At 43.5% G+C, this 21,544-nt stretch overlaps 1 protein-coding gene across 1 annotated transcript in view; it reads left to right on the top strand.

Moving 5' to 3' along the window:
* Positions 1 to 7,872: 7,872 nt before the first annotated feature.
* Positions 7,873 to 21,544, top strand: part of PSMD1 (proteasome 26S subunit, non-ATPase 1) — a 188,651-nt gene continuing 174,979 nt past the window's right edge. Inside the window, exons 1-5 of the mRNA XM_030215782.1 lie at positions 7,873 to 8,078; positions 14,411 to 14,454; positions 16,659 to 16,732; positions 16,830 to 16,999; positions 21,069 to 21,274. Coding sequence (XP_030071642.1) covers positions 8,063 to 8,078; positions 14,411 to 14,454; positions 16,659 to 16,732; positions 16,830 to 16,999; positions 21,069 to 21,274 — 510 coding nt within the window. The 5' untranslated portion in view covers positions 7,873 to 8,062. The remainder of the gene's footprint in view (positions 8,079 to 14,410; positions 14,455 to 16,658; positions 16,733 to 16,829; positions 17,000 to 21,068; positions 21,275 to 21,544) is intronic.

The raw sequence follows: 21,544 nt of genomic DNA, 5'->3' as shown, positions 1-21,544 counted from the left end.
GGCTGCTGCAGTGGGGGGGGTGCACTTTATACTGCTGGGAATTATTTGGACGTATTTACTTCTTTATTGAAGGGAATGGTGCACATTGAGGCGGGGGGGGGGGGTTCTACGCTTTATATTACTGGAGATAGTATAACTCTGATGGGGGGGGGGTTGTACTTTCTGTTGCTGAAGATAGCATAACCCTGAGGCTGGGAGGGGGTGCTGCTGCCCCTTGAGGATGGGGGCAGTTGTAGTTTCTATTGATGGTGATAGTAGAACCCTGAGCCTGGGGGGGGGGGGGAGGGGCTGATGCAGTTTATATTTCTGAGGCTAACATACCCTGAGATTGGTCAAGGTGGGATGCTGCACTTTATACTGCTGGTGGTAACATACCTTGAGGTTTGGGAGGGGGGGGGGTTTACTGTATTGGGCTGGGATAATGTAAGACTAGTTAGGGAGATCTTGTCTTTGTAGCCACAGATTCCTGCTGTAAAAGACTCAGGATCCCCACTTCCAATGGATTCTTCAGGCCACCTCACTGTTATCCCCTGGCTAGGAGAAGAGACATGGCCCAGATGGACAGTCTATTGAGTTTTTATATTTAAAAAAACAAGCAGGAAAAGCATGCTGAGCATGGTTCATTTAATTCTTTCCACTCTTTCTAACCCATCTGCAAGTAAAAGCATGTGTTTGTGTGTTGGGGGGAGGGGGGGAAGGAGTTGGAGGTGGTGGTGTGTGTTTGTTTGTGGCTGTGCCCGTCTGTCTTTAACATAGGCAACCGAGACCCCTCGGGCCTAGGGTATTCGTTACATTGTATAATAATAACTGGTATAATAATCCCCTGGCTAGGAGAAGAGACATGGCCCAGATGGACAGTCTATTGAGTTTTTATATTTAAAAAAACAAGCAGGAAAAGCATGCTGAGCATGGTTCATTTAATTCTTTCCACTCTTTCTAACCCATCTGCAAGTAAAAGCATGTGTTTGTGTGTTGGGGGGAGGGGGGGAAGGAGTTGGAGGTGGTGGTGTGTGTTTGTTTGTGGCTGTGCCCGTCTGTCTTTAACATAGGCAACCGAGACCCCTCGGGCCTAGGGTATTCGTTACATTGTATAATAATAACTCGAGACACATGGTAATTTCTAAACATGGCACAACTTGGCCGCAGCTTTATTTTAAATCCAAACAACTTTATAAACAGAAACCCCCAGGTATACCCAAGCCAATCAGCTTGCGGCTTAGTAGCCAACCCAGTCCGCCGTCACAGCAAGACTGACCAATCGTAAACAGAGCTCCCCGCCGTGCAGCAAGGGATCTCAACCGTAAGCGCAGCTGTCCCAGCTGTCTAGCTTACACCATCAGGCTTGGGTACCCCGCCAAAAGAGACCAAACCCCAGGCAACATGGACTAATCATGTCCCTTTCAGTGTCCACCCAGGTCATGACCTCAAACTGGGGATTCACAGTGGCAAAGCACAGTTTGAGAAGCTCTGGTGTATGTTTATCCGTAGCTGCTGGAACTGCTTCTTCCACAGAAATCCATTGTGGCATTTTTTTTGGTGGGGGGTTCATTTCTCTTCTGTCATGGGAGCCAACTTTTCTAAATGATTGGGAGTACTAAACACAATGGAAATTGCCCCTCCCTGGACACACACGAAAGAGTTTGCTCAATATTGGGGGTGCTCTGACCCTCCACCATCACCTACAGGACCTTCACTTCTACCGTCAAAAGCTTCCTCATGAAAAAGTTTTTTTTACGTGGTTTTCTTCTGCTCTGAGGACACTTAGGTGTGAGCTTTGCCAATTGGAGAGAGAGTGTGGAGTAGTGGGGATATAGGGAAAGGGAATGGTTTTTGCAACTACATTCAAAGCGGTTTACATAGTATACACAGGTACTTATTTGTACCTGGGGCAATGGAGGGTTAAGTGACTCGCCCAGAGTCACAAGGAGCTACAGTGGGAATTGAACCCAGTTCCCCAGGACCAAAGTCCACTGCACTAACCACTAGGCTACTCCTCCACTAAGCAAAAGATTCCTCTTTGATCAAGTTGAATGAGCAAAATTGTTATTACAAAAAGGTGTAGGAATCTCTGAATCATCCTAAGGAGCTTTAGCTCTTGTTCACCCTTTATTAGTTTCCAGCTCTACCCCTTTGGGGGGGGGGGGGGAGTTTGGGGGATCCTAGACTACCAGGGCAGGAGGGGGGTGTATGGAGGGAAGGGTTGCCCACTGGGCCACCAGGGAGTTTTTTTTGTGTGTGTGTCAGGGATGTTAGGGCAGCTAGAGGTTCACAAGACCTCCAGCCCCCCCCCCCCTTCTGTGTCCAGGGGTGTGTAGGAGGGGGGGTGGGAAAGAAGGCCGCTGGACTACCAGGGAACCTTTACTTGTTCAGGAGGGTTAGGGGGCTGGAGGGCCACCACACCTCCAAGCATGCAAATGCAGGCTGGATAGGGCTCCCCATTACTCTCCAATGCTTGGCAAACCCTAATGCCACCTCCAAGCTGGCGTAGGGTTTGCCATTGAAGCAGCGCCAATGTTTGGCACACTGCCCGCTGAGCATTGGGGAGGAATAGTAAATGCCCTGTTTAGCATACATTTGCATGCTACTTGCAGCCAGAGCCCATGATAGGGCAGGAGGAAATGTGGGCGTTAATATGGCGCTGACAGCCTCTCGCGCCTGCATTTGCTTCTGATCATCAGCCCATGAGTTCTGAGCACAAAATATGTGCAACATTGTAATGGCTTAATCTACATCTGTCCAAGGCAACAGATGTTACTTGGCAATATACATAGCAACCAAAATGAAAACTGTCTGATTCTTCAAGTAGAAATAAAGGTGTGAATGTATGTGTATATATACATATAAAAAAACATACAGGGGAAAACCTGTAGACTAAACAAACCTATTAATCAACCCCAAACCACAGGTGTGTAAACTTGCTCACTATAGTAAAGACAAAAAAGGTGGAGGAAAATATCTCAGTATTTCATGGGCCATGCAAGTAATCTGTAGAACTTGCAGCCCTCCAAGCAGTTCCGAGTCAAGCTTTAGTCAGACTTACCACTGTCGGCTGCTCCCTCCAAGCTCACAGTCTCACCACAGATGAGAAAGGCTCATCTTTTCCCAGCACAGCAAACTTAAGAAAGAAAATAAAGGAGACAGAAAAAGGTTTGCTAGAGAGATCGGAACAGAGAATCACTCTCCAGCAAACCTCTTTTTTTCTCCTTTATCTTATTTAAGGTTGTTGGGCTGGAAAAGGAGAGCTCCACAGGTGACAGGGATCTGAAGATCTCCAGATATGACTTTGCAGACTCAAGCCATCACAAAGCTCAACTGGACCAGGAGCAAATCACTCAGAAGCAGAGGCTGGAACTCTTTGTCCCACAGAAATGCATTGGGTAATTTTTGGGGCAACATATTTCTCTGGAACCCCCAGTCTGATTTGGTTCATTTTCAACCTTATCGTTTTTACCTGTTTCCCCTCATACCAATTTTTAGAGAGTTACTTTGCCTCTAGACAGACAGACATACATTCTCCACCCCTTTCATATCATTCTTTTCATCTTCTGCTGGTTGTGAAAGCCAAACAGTGAAAAGAAGGGGTGGCCTTGGACTATTGCCCGGAAACAGCCATCAATCAATAGTGGGCATCCCTATCAGGCTGTGCTGAGCAAATACAAGGATTACCCTTTGGACCTGAACAAATCCTAATTTGGAAGAGACTGGGAAAAAGGGAGAAAGGTGTTTAGCTTGTGGAGGAATTGTCATGAAGATCTTCCTCCTGTTTACAGTTTAGCTATTCAGAGCAGGGATGTGCATTTTTATTTATTGCATTTGTATCCCACATTTTCCCACCTATTTGCAGGCTCAATGTGGCTTACAGAGTTTTGTTATGACATAGTCATACCAGGATATTAGATACAATTAGTAATGTGCAAAGATTAGGTAAGGGAAGCGAGAAGGAAGGTGTAGGGCAGGATAACATAGAAGGTGGACTTTAATAACTGGGTGGGTTGGAGAGGTAGTTTGTAAAGTTATGGGTTCTCTTTGTAGGCCTTGTTGAAGAGATGTGTCTTCAGAGATTTGTGAAAGTTAGTTATTTCGTCAATGGTTTTCAGGGCTGTAGGTAGTGCATTCCACAACTGCGTGCTCACATAAGAGAAGGTGGCGTGTGTCAGCTTGTATTTTAGTCCTTTACAGCTGGGGAAGTGCAGATTACGAAATTTGCGGGCTGATCTTATGGCGTTTCTGGGAAGCAGGTCCACGAGGTTTAGCATGTAGATTGGAGCGCCTGCGTGAATGATCTTGTGTACAATCGTGCACATCTTGAACGCAATGCGTTCCTTGAGTGGGAGCCAGTGAGGTTTCTCTCTTAGGGGTTTTGCACTTTCATATTTAGCTTTTCCAAATATGAGTCTGGCTGCGGTATTCTGGGCTGTTTGGAGTTTTTTGATAGTTTGTTCTTTGCAGCCTGCATACAGTATGTTGCAGTAGTCCAGATGACTTATTACCATTGACTGTACCAGGGAATGGAAGATGTATCTCGGGAAGAAAGGTTTTACTCTTTTGAATTTCCACATGGAGTAGAACATCTTTTTCGTTGTATTCTTCATGTGGGTATTGAGTGTGAGGTTTCGATCAATGGTAACTCCAAGAATTTTCAGATTTTGTGAGACAGGGAGAGAACAGTATGGTGTAGTTATGGTGGAGTAATTGTTTGTGTTGTGTTGAGAAGTGAGTACAAGACATTGTGTTTTTTCTGCGTTGAGTTTTAGCTGGAATGTATCTGCCCAGGAGTGCATGATTTGGAGGCTTTGGTTGATTTCGTTGGTGATTTCGTTTAGATCATGTTTGAACGGGATGTAGATCGTGACATCGTCTGCGTATATGTAGGGGTTGAGATTCTGATTGGCTAGAAGTCTGGCTAAAGGTATCATCATTAGGTTGAAGAGAGTTGGTGAGAGGGGGGATCCTTGGGGAACTCAGCATTCAGGTATCCATGGGGGAGATATGTCCGCGTTCGTTGTTATTTGGTATGATCTTGTGGTCAGGAATCCTTTGAGCCATTTGAGAACTGTACTTCCTACTCCGAAGTATTCTAGTATGTGTAATAGTATACCATGATTAACCATATCAAAGGCGCTGGACATGTCGAATTGTAGGAGGAGTATGTTGTGGCCAGTTGCTATTGCTTGTTTGAATGAGTTCATCGTGGACACTAGTAGTTTCGGTGCTGTGATTTGACCGAAATCCAGATTGAGACTCATGCAGGATTGAGTGTTTGTTTAGTTATTCATTGAGTTGTTTCGTCACTGTTCCCTCCATGAGTTTGGTTATGAGCGGAATAGATGCTACTGGGCGATAATTGGTTAGGTCCACTGTACTTTTTTTAGCATCTTTTGGTAGTGGAGTGAGTAGGATATTTCCTTTATTCGTGGGAAAGAGACCATTTTGAAGCCTGTAGTTTATATGCTTCATGAGGTATTTTCTGAATTGTTTGGGGGCGGATCTTATTAGGCTAGTAGGGCAAATGTCTAGTTTGCATTGTGACTTAGCGTATTTTCCAAGCCATTGTGAGATTTCATCCAACGATATCGTGTCAAAGTTGGTCCATGTTCGATCTGCTGGGCATTCCCCAGGTTTTGGGTCTAGACATTCAAGGATGCTTGTGTATTCGGTGATATTGGTAGGTATCATGCGTCGGAGCTTTATAATTTTTTCATTGAAGTAGTTCGCAAGATTGGTTGCGGATGGGATGTCTGTATTATTAGAAGTAACCTGTGTAGTATTTAGGAGTTTGTTTACGAGTGAGAAGAGTTTGTGTGTATCCTTGTAGTTTGGTCCTATTATGGTTTTGTAGTACCTTCTTTTCGTTTGTCTGATGGTGTATTTGTATTTTGTTTGTAGCTGTTTCCAGTCTTTGAGTGTGTGTTCATCTTTTTTCTTGCTCCATGCTCTTTCTAATCTTCTGACCTGTATTTTTGGTTCTTTCAATTTTTCATTAAACCATGGTATTGAGTTTTTTTCTATGTGAGGTTCTGGTTTGAAGTGGAGCTATGTTGTCTAGTACTGTTCTGCATCTGTTGTCCCATTCTTGGAGAAATTGGGGCGAGTCTGTAGGTGTTGTCCATTCGTCGGTGTAGAATTGTTGCCAGAATGTTAGTGGGTCTATTTTGCCTCTCGTAGTATAGGTTTTTTGCTCTGGTTTCTGTTGTGCCTTTTTTGTTCTCCAACGGAGGGAAAGGTTTGCTTTGTAGTGATCGGACCATGGCGTAGCTGTCCATTTTGTATCTATAAGTGTGAGGTTAAGTTCCAATGAAAATTTGTAGGTGATATCATCTAGTGTGTGTTCTTTGTTATGGGTGGGTTGCATATTTGGCCAGTGAAGCTCCCATAATTGGAGGAAGTCCTTGTACTCACGTACATTGCATGAGTTGGTATCTTCAAGGTGAAGATTGATGTCTCCTGCTATGAGAAGGTCCTGGCTAGAAACGCAAGTATTCGATATGAAATCCATAAAGTGTGTTTGTGAATCTTGCCAGTTGCTCGGGGGTCTGTAAAATAGGATTAGGTTTAGGTGATCACGTAAGTTGGGGTGGTTAATTCTGACTGAGGCTATTTCAAGTTGGGGAAGCATAGATGTTGCTGTTGTTGTGACTGTGAGTTGAGATTTATAGATTATTGCTATGCCTCCTCCTCTTTTTCCTTCTCTTGTCCAGTGGGTAATTTTGTATCCTGGAGGACAGAGCTCTAGGATTATTGGATCTTTGGAGTCATATCCAAGTTTCGTTAATAAGTAATAAATCAAGATGGTCAGCAGTGATCCAGTCAGTTATTGTTGTGGTTTTATTAACTGCTGATCTGGCATTAATGTAGCCTATTTGAATTAGTTGGTGGTGTTCGTTTGGGTTCGGGGTAGTGGTAATTTCTATCAGCTGTCTATCTTGTTGATATGTAGGCTTGTTCTTTTTTTCTTTTCTATTGATGGTGCCCGTGGATAGTAGGTTTTTCGTGGTTTTTTGGATAAGCATGTTGTGTATGGGTTGTGTGAGTAGTTTGTGAATTGTGGGATTAATGTTGTCTGTACTAGGGATTATGAGTGCATGTTGGATTAGGGTGAGGCAGTAGATAGGAGTATTTTACTGGAGTTCATATCAGTGTTAGTTTGTGAATTAATTTGTGTATTTAGTGCATTAGAGGCTTCGGTTATCACATCAGAATATTATTGCTTTAAGATTTAAGAGAGCAAATTATAGTTCTAGATGCAGTAGGAAAGCAAATTACAGTTCTAGATGTAGTATCAAGCTATGAGCTGCAAATTACAGGCCTTTAAAGCATGTTGGTTCATTGGTAATAATTTGCACTATTTGTTAATTCCTATGAAACAAAACAGGGTAAAACAACAGGATCGCGGGAGAAATCAGCACAGAGGTATGTCACAAGAAAAAGCGCAGTAGGCCAGAAGCTGTTTATTGAAACAATAAAACCAGATAGAGTAAATGTTCTGGTAAATGAACGCTTGCCTCAGGGTTCAGATAAAGAGTGACGGACGGCTGCCTTTTCCTAGCGCTGCAGCCCACATTACCCATCGCCGAGGAAGAAACAAGTACATGTGGTGTGTGTCGTGTGGCAGGCAGGCAGGCAGGCAGGCAGCCAGCCTCCTCCTCCTCTTTCCTTACTTCCGCTTCCGGATAAACGCAGGGAAATTTCTGAGTCACTGCGTTTCAAGCCTCGCTCTCTCTCAGCAGCCCCTGAGCAAAACGAGCCTTTGCCGCCTTTGATCCTAGAGCGAGGCTTGAAACGCAAAGCCATCGTCTTCCGTTCTGTGATTGGCCGGGTCTTGGCTTCTTGCGTTCGGCCGTCGTCCTGTCTTGTGATTGGGTAGAGGTTGGCGTGCGTGACTCAGAGCGAGGCTCGGAACGCAGCCTGTTCGTGAGGTAGAGTTGAGCGGCACCGGCACAGAGGGAAGAATCGCGGAGCTGCCGCTGTAGAGGCGACAACCGCGAACAGAAGAAGCGGCGGGGGTTTTCCTGACAGACAGACAGACAAATAAATAAAGAAAGAGCGACGGACAGACCCCGCTATGATTACCTCAGCAGGTGAGGAAGACAGAGGTGGAAGCTGGGAGCGCTGCGGGATTAGCTGAGTCAGGGCCGGGACCTCCCATTTTATTTTACTTATTTATTGGGACTTATTAACCACCTTTATGAACAGATTCACCCAAGGTGGTTTTCTGCACACAGGCATAAAAATTTGGAATCTTAGTTTATCCAGCATCCTGTTTCCAACAGGGATCTTACAAGGTAGATGTATCATGTGCTACTTACCCCCACGGATCAAAAGTAATTGCTTTCTCCAAGTCTACTTTAATAACTATTGTAAATAATAATAGTGTCCGCTCCAGACCATGCCCTACTACCGCCCTACCAGCAGACAGGGAGACTGAGATAAACTGTGAAGTGGATACACTTGGTGGTGTGGAGCCCTGTATCTCTCAGTATTTCAGTCTCCTCAGTAGACAGTAGGCATGTGCTGTGGACTCTGGATTGTTTTTTAAATTTTTTTAGCTTGTTTGAGATAAAAAAAAAAAAAAAAAAAAAGGTACAGATTGAGATGCTTGTTTTTGTTAAAAAAAAAAAAAAATCTGGTGTTTGGCTCATAGTTCGGTACCTCGGTGGTCCTCTGTTGTGGAAATCTTGCAGTTCCTCCAGGATGATTTGCAGAAAGGGTTGGCCCTCTTGTTGTTGAAGGTCCACTTGGTGGCCCTTGTGGTCTTTTGGGGGCCAATCCAGGGTTGTTCCTGCTTTTTGCAGGGAGTTCGTCGTTTAATGTGTAATGTAATGTTTGCGTCCTGTGGTGAAGTGTATTGTGCCACCTTGGAACCTGAATTTGATGCTGGCCGCATTAGTGCTCTCTCTGAGCCTTTGCAGATGGCGACCCTGAAGGATCTTTCCCTCAAGGTGGCCTTTTTGGTTGCCATTACATCGGCGCGGAGAGTCTCGGAACTTCAGGCTGTGTCATGCCGGGAGAGCCTTTTCTCCTGTTTCTCAAGGAGCCTGTTGTTCTGCATTCTGTCCTTCTTACCGAAGGTGGTCTTGCCATTTCATGTTAGCTAGACCATCTCTGTTCAGGTGTTTTCACGGCAGGAGGCTGGTGATAATGTCTATCGGGTAATCATTCGTCGGGCTTTTCGCTTTTATTTGCACAGGATGGTAGAGTTTAGAGGGACTGATCGTTTTTTCCTTCTCTTTGCGGGTCACCACAGGGGGAGGCCGCCTTGAAGGTGGCGATCTCTGCCTATTTTCTCAGGGGCAAGAGTGCATTCTACCTGGGCGCAGGTGCCCTCGTGGGCAGAGCACACATTGATTCCAGTTGCAGACATTTGCAGGGCAGTTAACCTGGTTGTCCCTGCATTCTTTCGTCAAGCACTAGTGTTTTAATTCCCAAGCTCGGGGAGAGACTGCTTTTTGGGCGGTGGTTCTGAAGCAAGGATTGGCTGTGTCCCGCCCTCATGCAAGTATTGCTCTGGTACTTCTCACTCATAGGGCATGGTCTGGAGCTAATGCTGAGGAAGGAGGTCTTACCTGCTAATTTACTTTCCTTTAGTCGCTGTAGACCATGCCTGTTCCCTCCTTACTTTGTGTTGACTGTTTTGTGGTGTGTCATGGTATGGGATTTCACCGCTGGAAATATAGCAGGAGGTGGAAGCCATCTAGCTTCTAGGGGTCTCGGCTCAACCCCCCCACCAAAAAAAACAGAGGATGATCCAAGAGAGGCATAAGCCAACCAGACTAACTTGGCAGTGAGTTTTGTGCCACAGGACGTTCAGGTAGTTCCTGGTTGTTCCGGTTCCCCATGGGGCTATTTAGGGGGATCTATTGTCCCCTTGTACCTTTGTTCTTTTCGGTTGCTTGGTCAATAGAAATACCGAGGGATAGAGGGCTCCAGAAAACCAAGTATATTCACTTCACAGTTTGTCTCACTATCCCCCATTTGCTGATAGGAGGACATATACCCACTCAAAGGGCATGGTCTGGAGGAGCGGCTAAAGGAAAGTAAAATAGCAGGTAAGACCTAATTTCTCCTTATGGACCTTTTCTCCAAGAACTTGTCCAAACTCTCTCTTAACCCCAGTTGCACTAACCCCACTGTTTAGTGAAGGAGTGGCCTAGTGGTTAGAGCATCGGTCTTGCAATCCAGAGGTGGCCAGTTCAAATCCCACTGCTGCTCCTTGTGATCATGGGCATCACTTAACCCTCCATTGCCTCAGGTACAAACTTAGATTGTGAGTCCTCCTGGGCCAGAGAAATATCCAGAGTACCTGAATGTAACTCACCTTGAGCTACTACTGAAAAAGGTGTGAGCAAAATCTAAAATAAATAAAGCTTAGCTCAAGTTATCTGTAGTAGGGCCCATTTTATTCCTATGGGCCCTGCTGCAGATAAGCTAGGCTTTAGTAAACAACCCCCTAAGATCTTTTACCACATCCCCCAACAGTGAATTCCAGAGCTTAGTTATGCATTGAGTTACCTAGTAACGTCAATTCTTACTCCTCTAGTCTTTGCACATTGGTTATTTACTCTTTCAAAAAGTATGTTTACCTGTTCCGTTCCACTCAGTATTTTATAGACCTCTATCATATTTGCTCTCACCTGTCTCTTCTCCAAGCTGAAGAGCCCTAAACTCTTTAACCTTTGTAATAATTTGTAAATACTAGAAAGGTTAAGCAAATTAAGTTAATTAAAAAAAGAGAGAAGACATATATACTGTATAATTATAGTACAGCAAGAGACCCTCACTGGATCCACCGGAAGGGTGGGAAGGCCAGATTTTAGGACTCAGGCTGTAAAAATACCAGCTAGGTTTAAAAATCTATGACTGGCTGCGCAAGGACTTGCTTTTCCTGTAAGTTAATATGCGTCCCCGCTTGGGATCCATCCACTGGAATAGTGATGGGTCAATTTACATACCTTTAACAGCTAAAATAACTGAAGAAGTACTGACTAGGCCAAATAACAGGTACATGATTTAATATTTCAGAATCTGTAAAAAGCAGGTCTGAACAATGAGTCCTAACACAAACTGGTACAACTGTCACTTTAAATCAGATGAACAAAATGGAGTCTATTAGTTTTGTATAGAAGGCTACAGAGGTTATACAGAGTTCTTAAGATGGTGTGAAAAGTATTGCGACACAGAGAGATGTGGAACTGTTATCTCAACGCTTCCCAAAACATGCTGATAAGACTGCGTGGGAAAGTATCATCTCAGAAATTGAGAGCTAGGTATCTCACCATTGACTTCTATGGAGAGGTTTGTGTATAAAAGAGGGGACAATTTGCCATAGCTTTGGAATCCTCCCCAACGCTTCTGTCAGACGGCAGGGCTCTGTCCGGTTGTACCCAGAATCTGTCTGCTGAATGTACCTGATTAAAGTCTGATGTCTGTATTTGTACCAACTTGAAGACTTGTCTTTGGGTAAGAAATAAAATGTATCTATCTATTTAAACCTATCTCTGTCTTTATTCTATCTTCTCTTTACCTTACATTTAGCTTACAAGGCACATCACATACACTCAGTCTCTGGAGAAACTTAGACAGATTTTTATTAGGCATTATCTGGGAACATAAATGGCCCAGAGTATACCTAGATCCAGGAACACAGAAAGCAGTAGTTATGGGAATCAGAATTCGATTACAGCCCCTAATGCAAACCCAGAGCAGACCTCCTTGTGATTGGGTGGCAATGGAGGTTGGAGAAATCATACAGAACCTGTTATGTGACATAGGTATCTTTAGCCCCCCGTGTGATCTGGAGTCAGAAAGAGGTCCAAGAGGGGGGGAATTAAAACAATACTGAACATAGTTTTTGTGTAAATATGTGTTTAGAAACAAATCGTTGCGCTCAATGTGTTTACAAACTCATAGAGGCAAGTGGTGTTTTCATCATAGCACACTGTCCATGCATAGTTATGAAAGAGTTTGTTTCTTAGTCCAATAATAATAATGTGCTTATCTCTTTATATTTTTCACTTTCTTCACCTAATGGAGGCTTAAAATCCTCCAGTGTTGCCTCTGTGAGCTACTGTTACAAAACATTCTTATTCCAGTCTCTGCATGTTCTAGACTGGAATACAATGTTTTGATAACAGTGATTCTTTTTTGTCAGCGGCAGGTGAATCCAGATACTTGTGGGTTGTGACCATCTACCAGCAGGTGGAGATAGTTATACTAAAGATCCAGGAGCAATACCGTCCTGTAAGACAGAGTTCAGCACGCGGTGGACGGTTCTCCACAAGCTCCTGGATACATCTTTGGCAGCTCATATGGTTCTGGATAGGAAGCAGAGAGTAGGATTGCGTGGCCAGTATTCTCAGTGGAGGAGGGTAGTTAGTGGGGTCCCGCAGGGGTCTGTGCTGGGTCCGTTGCTTTTTAATGTATTTATAAATGACCTAGAGATGGGAATAACTAGTGAGGTAATTAAATTCGCCGATGACACAAAATTATTCAGGGTCGTCAAGTCGCAGGAGGAATGTGAACGATTACAGGAGGACCTTGCGAGACTGGGAGATTGGGCGTGCAAGTGGCAGATGAAGTTCAATGTTGACAAGTGCAAAGTGATGCATGTGGGTAAGAGGAACCCGAATTATAGCTACGTCTTGCAAGGTTCCGCGTTAGGAGTTACGGATCAAGAAAGGGATCTGGGTGTCGTCGTCGATGATACGCTGAAACCTTCTGCTCAGTGTGCTGCTGCGGCTAGGAAAGCGAATAGAATGTTGGGTGTTATTAGGAAGGGTATGGAGTCCAGGTGTGCGGATGTTATAATGCCGTTGTATCGCTCCATGGTGCGACCGCACCTGGAGTATTGTGTTCAGTACTGGTCTCCGTATCTCAAAAAAGATATAGTAGAATTGGAAAAGGTACAGCGAAGGGCGACGAAAATGATAGTGGGGATGGGACGACTTTCCTATGAAGAGAGGCTGAGAAGGCTAGGGCTTTTTAGCTTGGAGAAGAGACGGCTGAGGGGAGATATGATAGAAGTGTATAAAATAATGAGTGGAATGGATCGGGTGGATGTGAAGCGACTGTTCACGCTATCCAAAAATACTAGGACTAGAGGGCATGAGTTGAAGCTACAGTGTGGTAAATTTAAAACGAATCGGAGAAAATTTTTCTTCACCCAACGTGTAATTAGACTCTGGAATTCGTTGCCGGAGAACGTGGTACGGGCGGTTAGCTTGACGGAGTTTAAAAAGGGGTTAGATAGATTCCTAAAGGACAAGTCCATAGACCGCTATTAAATGGACTTGGAAAAATTCCGCATTTTTAGGTATAACTTGTCTGGAATGTTTTTACGTTTGGGGAGCATGCCAGGTGCCCTTGACCTGGATTGGCCACTGTCGGTGACAGGATGCTGGGCTAGATGGACCTTTGGTCTTTCCCAGTATGGCACTACTTATGTACTTATGTACCTGGTTCTGTTGAGCTTGGGGGTGCCAGAATGGGTGGTGCTGGCTTTAGGGGGTACACCTGGTGGTGCCAGGTCCCTTCCCCACCTCGTGCCCCAGCACAGATTTCTGCTGTCTGATCTCTGCTCCCTTCCTCTCAGTAAAAAAAAAAAAAGGAGGGGGTTGGGCTGTTTCTCTTAAAAATAAAACAACAGCACTTACTAATTTGGTCACAGGACAGCTTTAAGCAAAGCTGTAAGGGGTCTGAGAGTTTGGCAGCTAGAATGCTTGTTAAGCCTTTCTGTCTTTAGCAGTAACTGGAACAGATGAGGAGTTCTTTGCTGGCTGTCAGCGGGGTGAGTGCTGGTTTCACTTTGGGAAATGGTGGCAGATGCTTCCACTGTGGAAAGCATTGGGCAGCATTGGGCCACTGTTTGGGAGGCTGTGCTGACACAATGTCCCCAAAGCGACCCAGATGCTGAGGCTGGACATATCTCATCAGGAGTCGGGGGTATTGGGACTCGCACGGGGGGGGGGGGGGGGGGGGGGGAGAAGGTTATAGAACTATTTAACCCCGAATTGGTCCTCTTCCTTCTCCTTCCCCCCTTTGTAAGAGCTCTTGTTTTTTGGCTTTTTAAGTACAGTGTTGTTTAGTCAAATTAACTGCATATGTTGGTTTAAGATACTGTGTACATAATTAGTGAAGTTTTTGCTTATTTGTATTGGGTTTTAATTCACTTCACTCCTCTTTTGAGGTTTTTTTTTAACAAGTTTAGAATGTCTGGTGTCAACCCTCTTCCCCCACCATCTGGCTTCTGCTTATTAACATTATCGGATATTTTATGTACGTTTGCTTTGCTTACTGGCTATGTGTTTTATTTCTGAATGCTATGTTGAGCTGATTGTTATTGTAGTTTATAAGTTTAGAAATAAAATGAAATGTTGCTGTGAGGGGCACTGAATGCGTTTCTTTGATTCTGTAGCTGGAATTATTTCCCTTCTGGATGAAGAGGAGCCACAACTGAAGGTAGGTTAATCGTAATCTTAATATGGGCATAGTAACATAGTAGATGACGGCAGAGAAAGACCTGCACGGTCCATCCAGTCTGCCCAAAAAGATAAACTCATATGTGATACTTTTTGTGTATACCTGACCGTGATTTGTATCTGCCATTTTTAGGGCACAGACCGTAGAAGTCTGTCCAGCACTAGCCCCGCCTCCCAACCACTAGGAACGTCCTAACACAAGCACTGCAACTGCTGAAAATCCCCCTCATACGCCAAGCACACCATACTAATTTGACCATCAGCCACAGCATTCATTAATACATATAGTCAGCAGTGCAGCGACCGCCATGTTTGTCCCTTTAGTTTAGGCCTAATATTTGGAAGGCCTAATTTAAATGTATAATGGCTGAAAATTGCAAGTCCACCCTCCCCCCACCCTTCTCAATTAGCTAAGTAGTTACATGGGTAAAAACGACAGTAATTGGCCCCCTCTTTGCAGGGCGAAGTACATGCACTGTTAGCAGCCCACTTGCTTTTATCTGTCTCGCAAAGGGGCAGGACAGGAGGAGGGGCAGCAAATAACGTGAGGCTTCATTTTGAAGGCTGGTGTGAGGTGAAGGGTAATGGAATGGGAATTGCGAAGATCGGAAAGGTGTAGGGGGTAAGTGAGGAGGAGAGAATGAGGGAGAAGCGGAGTTCAGATGTCGAATAACAGCAACAGAAGTGAAAGAGTGACCTGACCACTGTTCCACTATCCCTACAGTTAAGGATATTCAGAATCTTCTGAAACTGGAGAAGTGAAGTATATGGGTAAGGGAGGAGAAGTGGAAAGCTGGGGAGCATAAGGAAGAAAGAGTTCACATAGATGTAAAAGAGTGACCTAACCACTGTTCCTGTATCCTTGCTGTTAGGAACATCCACAATTAATGTAGTAGTTAAGAGTGAACCATTTTTAAACACTTGCATGAAAACTTTGATTTTTCTCAACCTGTTTATCACCTCCCCATTCTTATTTTCTCTCTCCCCTTGTCTGTCCTCGTCAGCTCACATATCCCTTCTTAGCTCTTCCCATTTCCCCAGTCTTGCTTCTGCTCCCCTTTGCCATGGGAAGAGGGTAAAGCAAGCAGCACAAGCACAGAAAAAGCAAGTGTTACGGGGAAGAGTGGTCAGGCCTTGGCCTCTTAAACAACCTACTGTCACATTACTCTGGGTTCAAGACCTTCTGATGCTCAGATCTGAACCAGCATCTGGGCTGTGCTCTCGTCACCTCAGAGAAGCAGGAGACCAGCACTGTTCCTCTCTGTGCACACATGCAGTTGTGAATACCACCTCTTCTTAGTTACAACATGAGCCCTGGGGTGTAGGAATTAATGAGCAGTATGGAGGGCACAGACAGGCCCCACTTTGTGCTGTACACAGCATCTCCTTCTTCCTTTAGCCTTATGAGTTCACTTCATGTCCTGGAGAGGTTGGTGTGTCATATTGTTTTAATGGGCTGAAAAAAGTTGAGAAGCTTTTTATCCATGACCGTTTGATTTCCTGAGAGAGTCTCTCGTGAGGGATTTTTTTCAAAAACTTTAAATCCAGTTTGCCCTTATCTGCATGTTACTAATCTAGTATAATTTTCAGTGCTATGTAAGACATACCTTCCCCTTGCTAAATCCATGTTGACGTTCCCTATGAAAATGATGCACAGTCATCCTGTTTCCACCATGTTGGTGTCATTAGACTTGCTGGCTTTTGGGGGCCCTTTTTAGAAACTGGCATTATTTTGTCTATTCTCCTGTTCTTGGGTACAGTGGCAAATTTTAATGATAAACTACAGATTACCAGTACCTAGTTTACAGTTTCACGTTCAGATCCTGTAGAACGCTGGGTTGAATGCCATCCTGTCCGAGAAATTTGCTGCTGTTCATTTTAGCAGTTAGTTTTAGCATCTCTTTCAGATTCATAACGATTTAATTCACTTAGCCATTGTTTACAAAGAATGGTTTCTTGAACCAAAGGAGTAAATTGTTTAGTTTCTCTTATATTCCTGTCCTCCCCAGTACCTCTTAGTTGTCTTTCATAACTTCTTGTATTTAACGTCCTCAGAAAACCAATGTATTGTTTTTGATCTTTGACAAGCTTTCTTCAGAATTTCAGCTTACGTTATCTGTTTTAGATCCAATGCTTCTGTTTTATACTTTCCTCATGGCTAAATGTCCTTTCCATCTTCTATAGGAATTTGCTCTTCACAAGCTGAATTCTGTTGTGAATGACTTCTGGGCAGAAATTTCTGAGTCTGTGGATAAAATGTAAGTGTGTATTTGGCTTCCTAGATTTGGCTCCGTTGAAATATTCACTCTAATAAGCTGAACTGGTGTTCTCTCTCTCTCTCTCTCTCCTTTGCAGTGAAGTGCTGTACGAGGATGAAGGTTTCAGAAGTCGTCAGTTTGCTGCGCTGGTGGCATCCAAAGTATTTTATCACCTTGGAGCCTTTGAGGAGTCCCTGAACTATGCTCTGGGGGCTGGTGACCTCTTCAATGTTAATGATAATTCTGAATACGTGGAGACTATTATAGGTACTGTGATATGCACCATTGGTTGATGAACAGTTGGTATTAAAAGGCTGCCTAACTTGTGTATCAGGAATTGTTCATTCCAGTTTTAAAAGGGAATGTGTATGCAGATTTTCCCTTTGAAAATTACCCCCCCCCCCAAAGTATTAGCACATATTTACACCTGCTGCTTGGTATTCACAGATGTATTGGTTTAATTTGTATGTATTTTATAAAATAGGTATATAAGTCCAGACCTTGCCCTAGTTAGGTCCAGCTTAACCATTAGGCTATCTTGGTCGTTGCCTGTGGTGGCCACTTCTGAGAGGCAGCAAAGAGCTGCTATAGTCAGTGATAGACCCCTGATGCTACAGTAACTAAAAGCACCATCAGATATTCCTTTTATTGTCTATATAATAATGCATGTGGAATAACTTACGCAAATTCCTGATACACAAGTTATTTAATATTTTAAAATATAATATTCAAGTATGATTTTTTTTTACAGGATTGTTATAGGAGGGGTGGTGTTATGGCAATCATGATTAAGACGTTAAAATGATCAAAACCTCATCTTTCCCCCTAAACCAACCTCTCCTCTTCCCCCCCCCCCCCCCAAATTCTCTATTTCTGTGGATAACACTCTCATCCTCCCTGTCTGATCAGCTCGTAACCTTGAGGTCATCTTTGACTCCTCTCTCTCCTTCTCTGCACATATTCAGCAGACTGCTAAAACCTGTTGTTTCTTTCTGTATAATATCACCAAAATTCGCCCTTTCCATTCTGAGCACACTACCAGAACCCTCATCCACACTCTTATCACCTCTCGCTTAGACTATTGCAACTTGCTTCTCACAGGTCTCCCACTCAGCCATCTCTCTCCTCTTCAATCTGTTCAAAATTCTGCTGCACGACTAATATTCCACCAGTGTCGTTATACTCATATTAGCCCTCTCCTCAAGTCACTTCACTGGCTCCCTATCCGTTTCTGCATACAGTTCAAACTCCTCTTATTGACTTACAAGTGCATTCACTCTGCAACTCCTCAGTACCACTCCACTCTTATCTCTCCCTATGCTTCTCCCCGGGAACTCCGTTCACTGGGTAAATCTCTCTTATCTGTACCCTTCTCCTCCACTGCCAACTCGACTCCGTTCCATTTATCGTGCTGCACCATATGTCTGGAATAGAATCCCTGAGCCAGTACGTCAAGCTCCATCGCTGGTTGTCTTCAAATATTGGATAAGTACCCACCTTTTTGATGCTGCTTTTAACTCCTAACCCTTACTCACTTGTTAAGTACCCCGTATTTTATCATTCCTACCTTTGTTATTCCCTTATCTCTTATTTGTCCTGGAGGAAAAGTCCATAGATCGCTATTGAGAGAGACATGGGGAAGCCAGTTCTTGCCATGGGTTTGGAATATTGCATGTAATGCTGCTGTTTGGGTTTCTGCCAGGCACTTGTGACCTTGCTTGGCTAGTGCTGGAAGCAGGATACTAGGCTAGATGGACTATTGGTCCGATCAGTATGGCTATTATGTAAGGAAGGAGAAATTAAGTCTTACCCGCTAATTTTCTGTTCTTATAGTCCCTCCAGACCAGTCTAGTGGCCCTCCCTAGTATATCACTAGTTATTAGATGGCTCTAATTTACTGTAATCTTGCTCTTTTTGTATTGGTTATTACACTTTTTCCTCTGTTTAATTTTCTCCAAAGGTTTAACTTTTCAAAATTGTTTAACGACAATACGTTGACATGAGTACTTGTAAACTGCTTTGATTTCCAGTGTATAGGCAGCATATCAAATACATTGGTCCATTGCTTTTGTCACTCAGAAAAGGCTGCACGGTACCCTTATTGGGTAAAGTATACAGCAGTTTTTTTTATTTATTTATTTTTATTTATTTATTTATTTATTTATTTATAATTTCAATATATTTACAAGAATAAACTTGTTTATGAAATACAGCCTTGAATTTATGAGGATAATTAATATAAAACAAAAGGAAAATGAACAATAGGCTTCCTCAGACCACAATACAGGGGTTGGAGGAACAAAAGAATAGGGAAGTCTTTAAATTAACAAAAAGAATATTCAGGGAAATATTCGCTGCATACTCCCAAACATATTTACTTATTCTGATGTTATTTAAGTTGCTTTAGATCCAAAAAAGATTTTAACTGGTCTGGTGAATAGAAAACATACTTATTTAAACCCAATTTTACATTACATTTACAAGGATAGGCAAGAAAAAAGGAACCCCCTATCTCCAATGTCCTTTCTTTCATTGCCAGAAAAAGTTTCCTTTTTTGCTGGGTTTGCTTTGTAACGTCCGGGTATATCCATATCCTTTCTCCACCAAAAAGAGTAGTGGAATTTTTGAAGTAATTTCTCATTATCGCATTCAAATCTTGCTCAAATACTAGAGAAACAATGAGGGTCATTCTTTCTGTGCAATTTTCTAAAGATTGTTCTAATAGAGCAGATATATCTAGATTTTGTTTGTGGCAAATTCAGTTTTCCCCCAATCTTCTCCATAGGATTCCCAATGTAGTAAATTTTGTTTACTGGCGGTAAATTTTCAAGGGGAAATTTTAAGATTTCATTTAGGTATCTTCTAAAAAGATCAGAAGGGGAGTTTCCTGGGAGTCTTGGGAAATTAAGCAATCGTAGATTCAATCTTCGATTATGGTTCTCAATCTGTTCTATTCTACGACGGATATCACCGCTGTCTTTTACTGCTGCATTCTTAAATTCATGTAATAAATCCACATCCTTTTGAATTTTCATTATCTTTGTTGAAGTTTCTATTTTAACTTGCTCTATCGAGGATTTCAACTCCTCAATTTTTCCATTCATAACATGAACTTCCCCAGACGTTTTTAACAGGGTTTCGTTCATTCCACTCAGCATAGTCCAAATCTGATTTAAATTTACCTCCGGTTTTTCTCCCGAGATGTTCCTCTTAGGGCTCAGTGGCGAATATTGCAGCTCAAGTCCCTCAACTGGCGATTCTCCCACCACACTTCCGGTGGTGAACGGGGTCGCCCCAAGGGCTGCTAATGCCGCTGGACACGGAGGGAGCAACTGTGATGGTGGAGAGAGGGAGGTTTCGTCAGCCGGTGGAAAAACCGCTTCCCCGGTATATTCCACTACGGTATTGCCTTCCCTTGGAACTTGGGAGAATGATGACAAAAAACGATCCAAACTTATCTGGGTTGGTGTTGAGGTCGCAGAGGGTAAGGGATCCCTCTTTACCACCCCTTTTCTCTTAGTATGCGGCATTTTAAAGAAAGAAAATCTCTTTGCCCAGGTAAGTTGAAACGCTGCTGAAACAGCTCTATGCAGCGGCAGCCATCTTGTTCCCCATACAGCAGTTTTTGTTTTTCTCTGTCTCTATCCACTGGTAGATAGGCATATCCCACAGGTTTTAAACTGGTCTGATGAGACTAAAGGAAAGAAAATTAGCAAGTAAAACCAAATGTTTCCTTTTCATGGTTATGCTAGTATTCCGTAAAAGGAAGTAGGCACCTGCCAGGTGCCTAGTTCTAGAATCCCCCCCCCCCCCCCCCCCCCCACTGGACACCTAATGGTAAGTAGGTACTTCCTTTTATAAAATACTAGTGTAACAAGTTAGATGCAGATATAACTTAGGTGCAGGCACTTACACTAGCCGTGGAGCTGGCATAAGTGTGTATGGTTAAGTTTCAACGATGGCGTGCATAACTTTGCACTCTTCCCAGACTCCACTGATGTGTACACCAACTGTCAAACTATCGATGATATTTGCAGATTTATAGAACAGTGTATAGGTGCATATTTAACATATGTGCATACCTGGCACCTAAATGTAGGTACCTTCTTTATAGGCACTCCCACAGTGTCTGTCCTTTGTCTGTGTATTCTACCAGATGCGAAATGGTTCAGTTGCACAGTTGGCAGCGTATGATCTGGATAAGTAAACATAGTTCACCATTCTTGCTGGGTCTACATGCAGCTGAAAGATGAAGCTACTTACAGTCCTACCTGACCTTCCAGTTATGGGAAAGTTTTTCTTGTGCTAAGGCTGTCTTAATGTCATTTTATTTTAGCAAAGTGCATTGATCACTACACAAAGCAGTGTGTGGAGAATGCCGATCTTCCTGAGGGTGAGCGCAAAGCTGTGGACCAGCGGCTGGAAGGCATTGTGGACAAGATGTTTCAGCGCTGCTTGGATGACCATAAGTACAAACAGGCCATTGGCATCGCGCTGGAGACTCGCCGGCTTGATGTCTTTGAGAAAACAATCTTGGAATCAGTAAGTGTCAAAGATGGCAAGGGCGGTTCTGCAGTGGACCAGTCAGTGCCTCTTAATGTGGTTTTACATTTCAGGTTTTGGTTTCCTCTTTTTCTAGATAAACCACTATGGTTTGAGTTTTCATAGCCTGTTCAGATTGTAAATACAGATGTGTCCTAGGTCTAGATAAAAGGGGAATGCTTTTTATGCCTGAGGTATCTTCTCAAAGCCCTGCAACTCTGTCACACTGGGAAGTGATGAATGTGTGTGTTGTGTGTGTTTGAGACTGGT

Source organism: Microcaecilia unicolor, chromosome 10 (genome assembly GCF_901765095.1).
Source record: "Microcaecilia unicolor chromosome 10, aMicUni1.1, whole genome shotgun sequence".
Lineage (NCBI taxonomy): Eukaryota > Metazoa > Chordata > Amphibia > Gymnophiona > Siphonopidae > Microcaecilia > Microcaecilia unicolor.
Note: the sequence above shows the minus strand (reverse complement) of the source record. Positions and strands in the feature narration are given on the sequence as shown.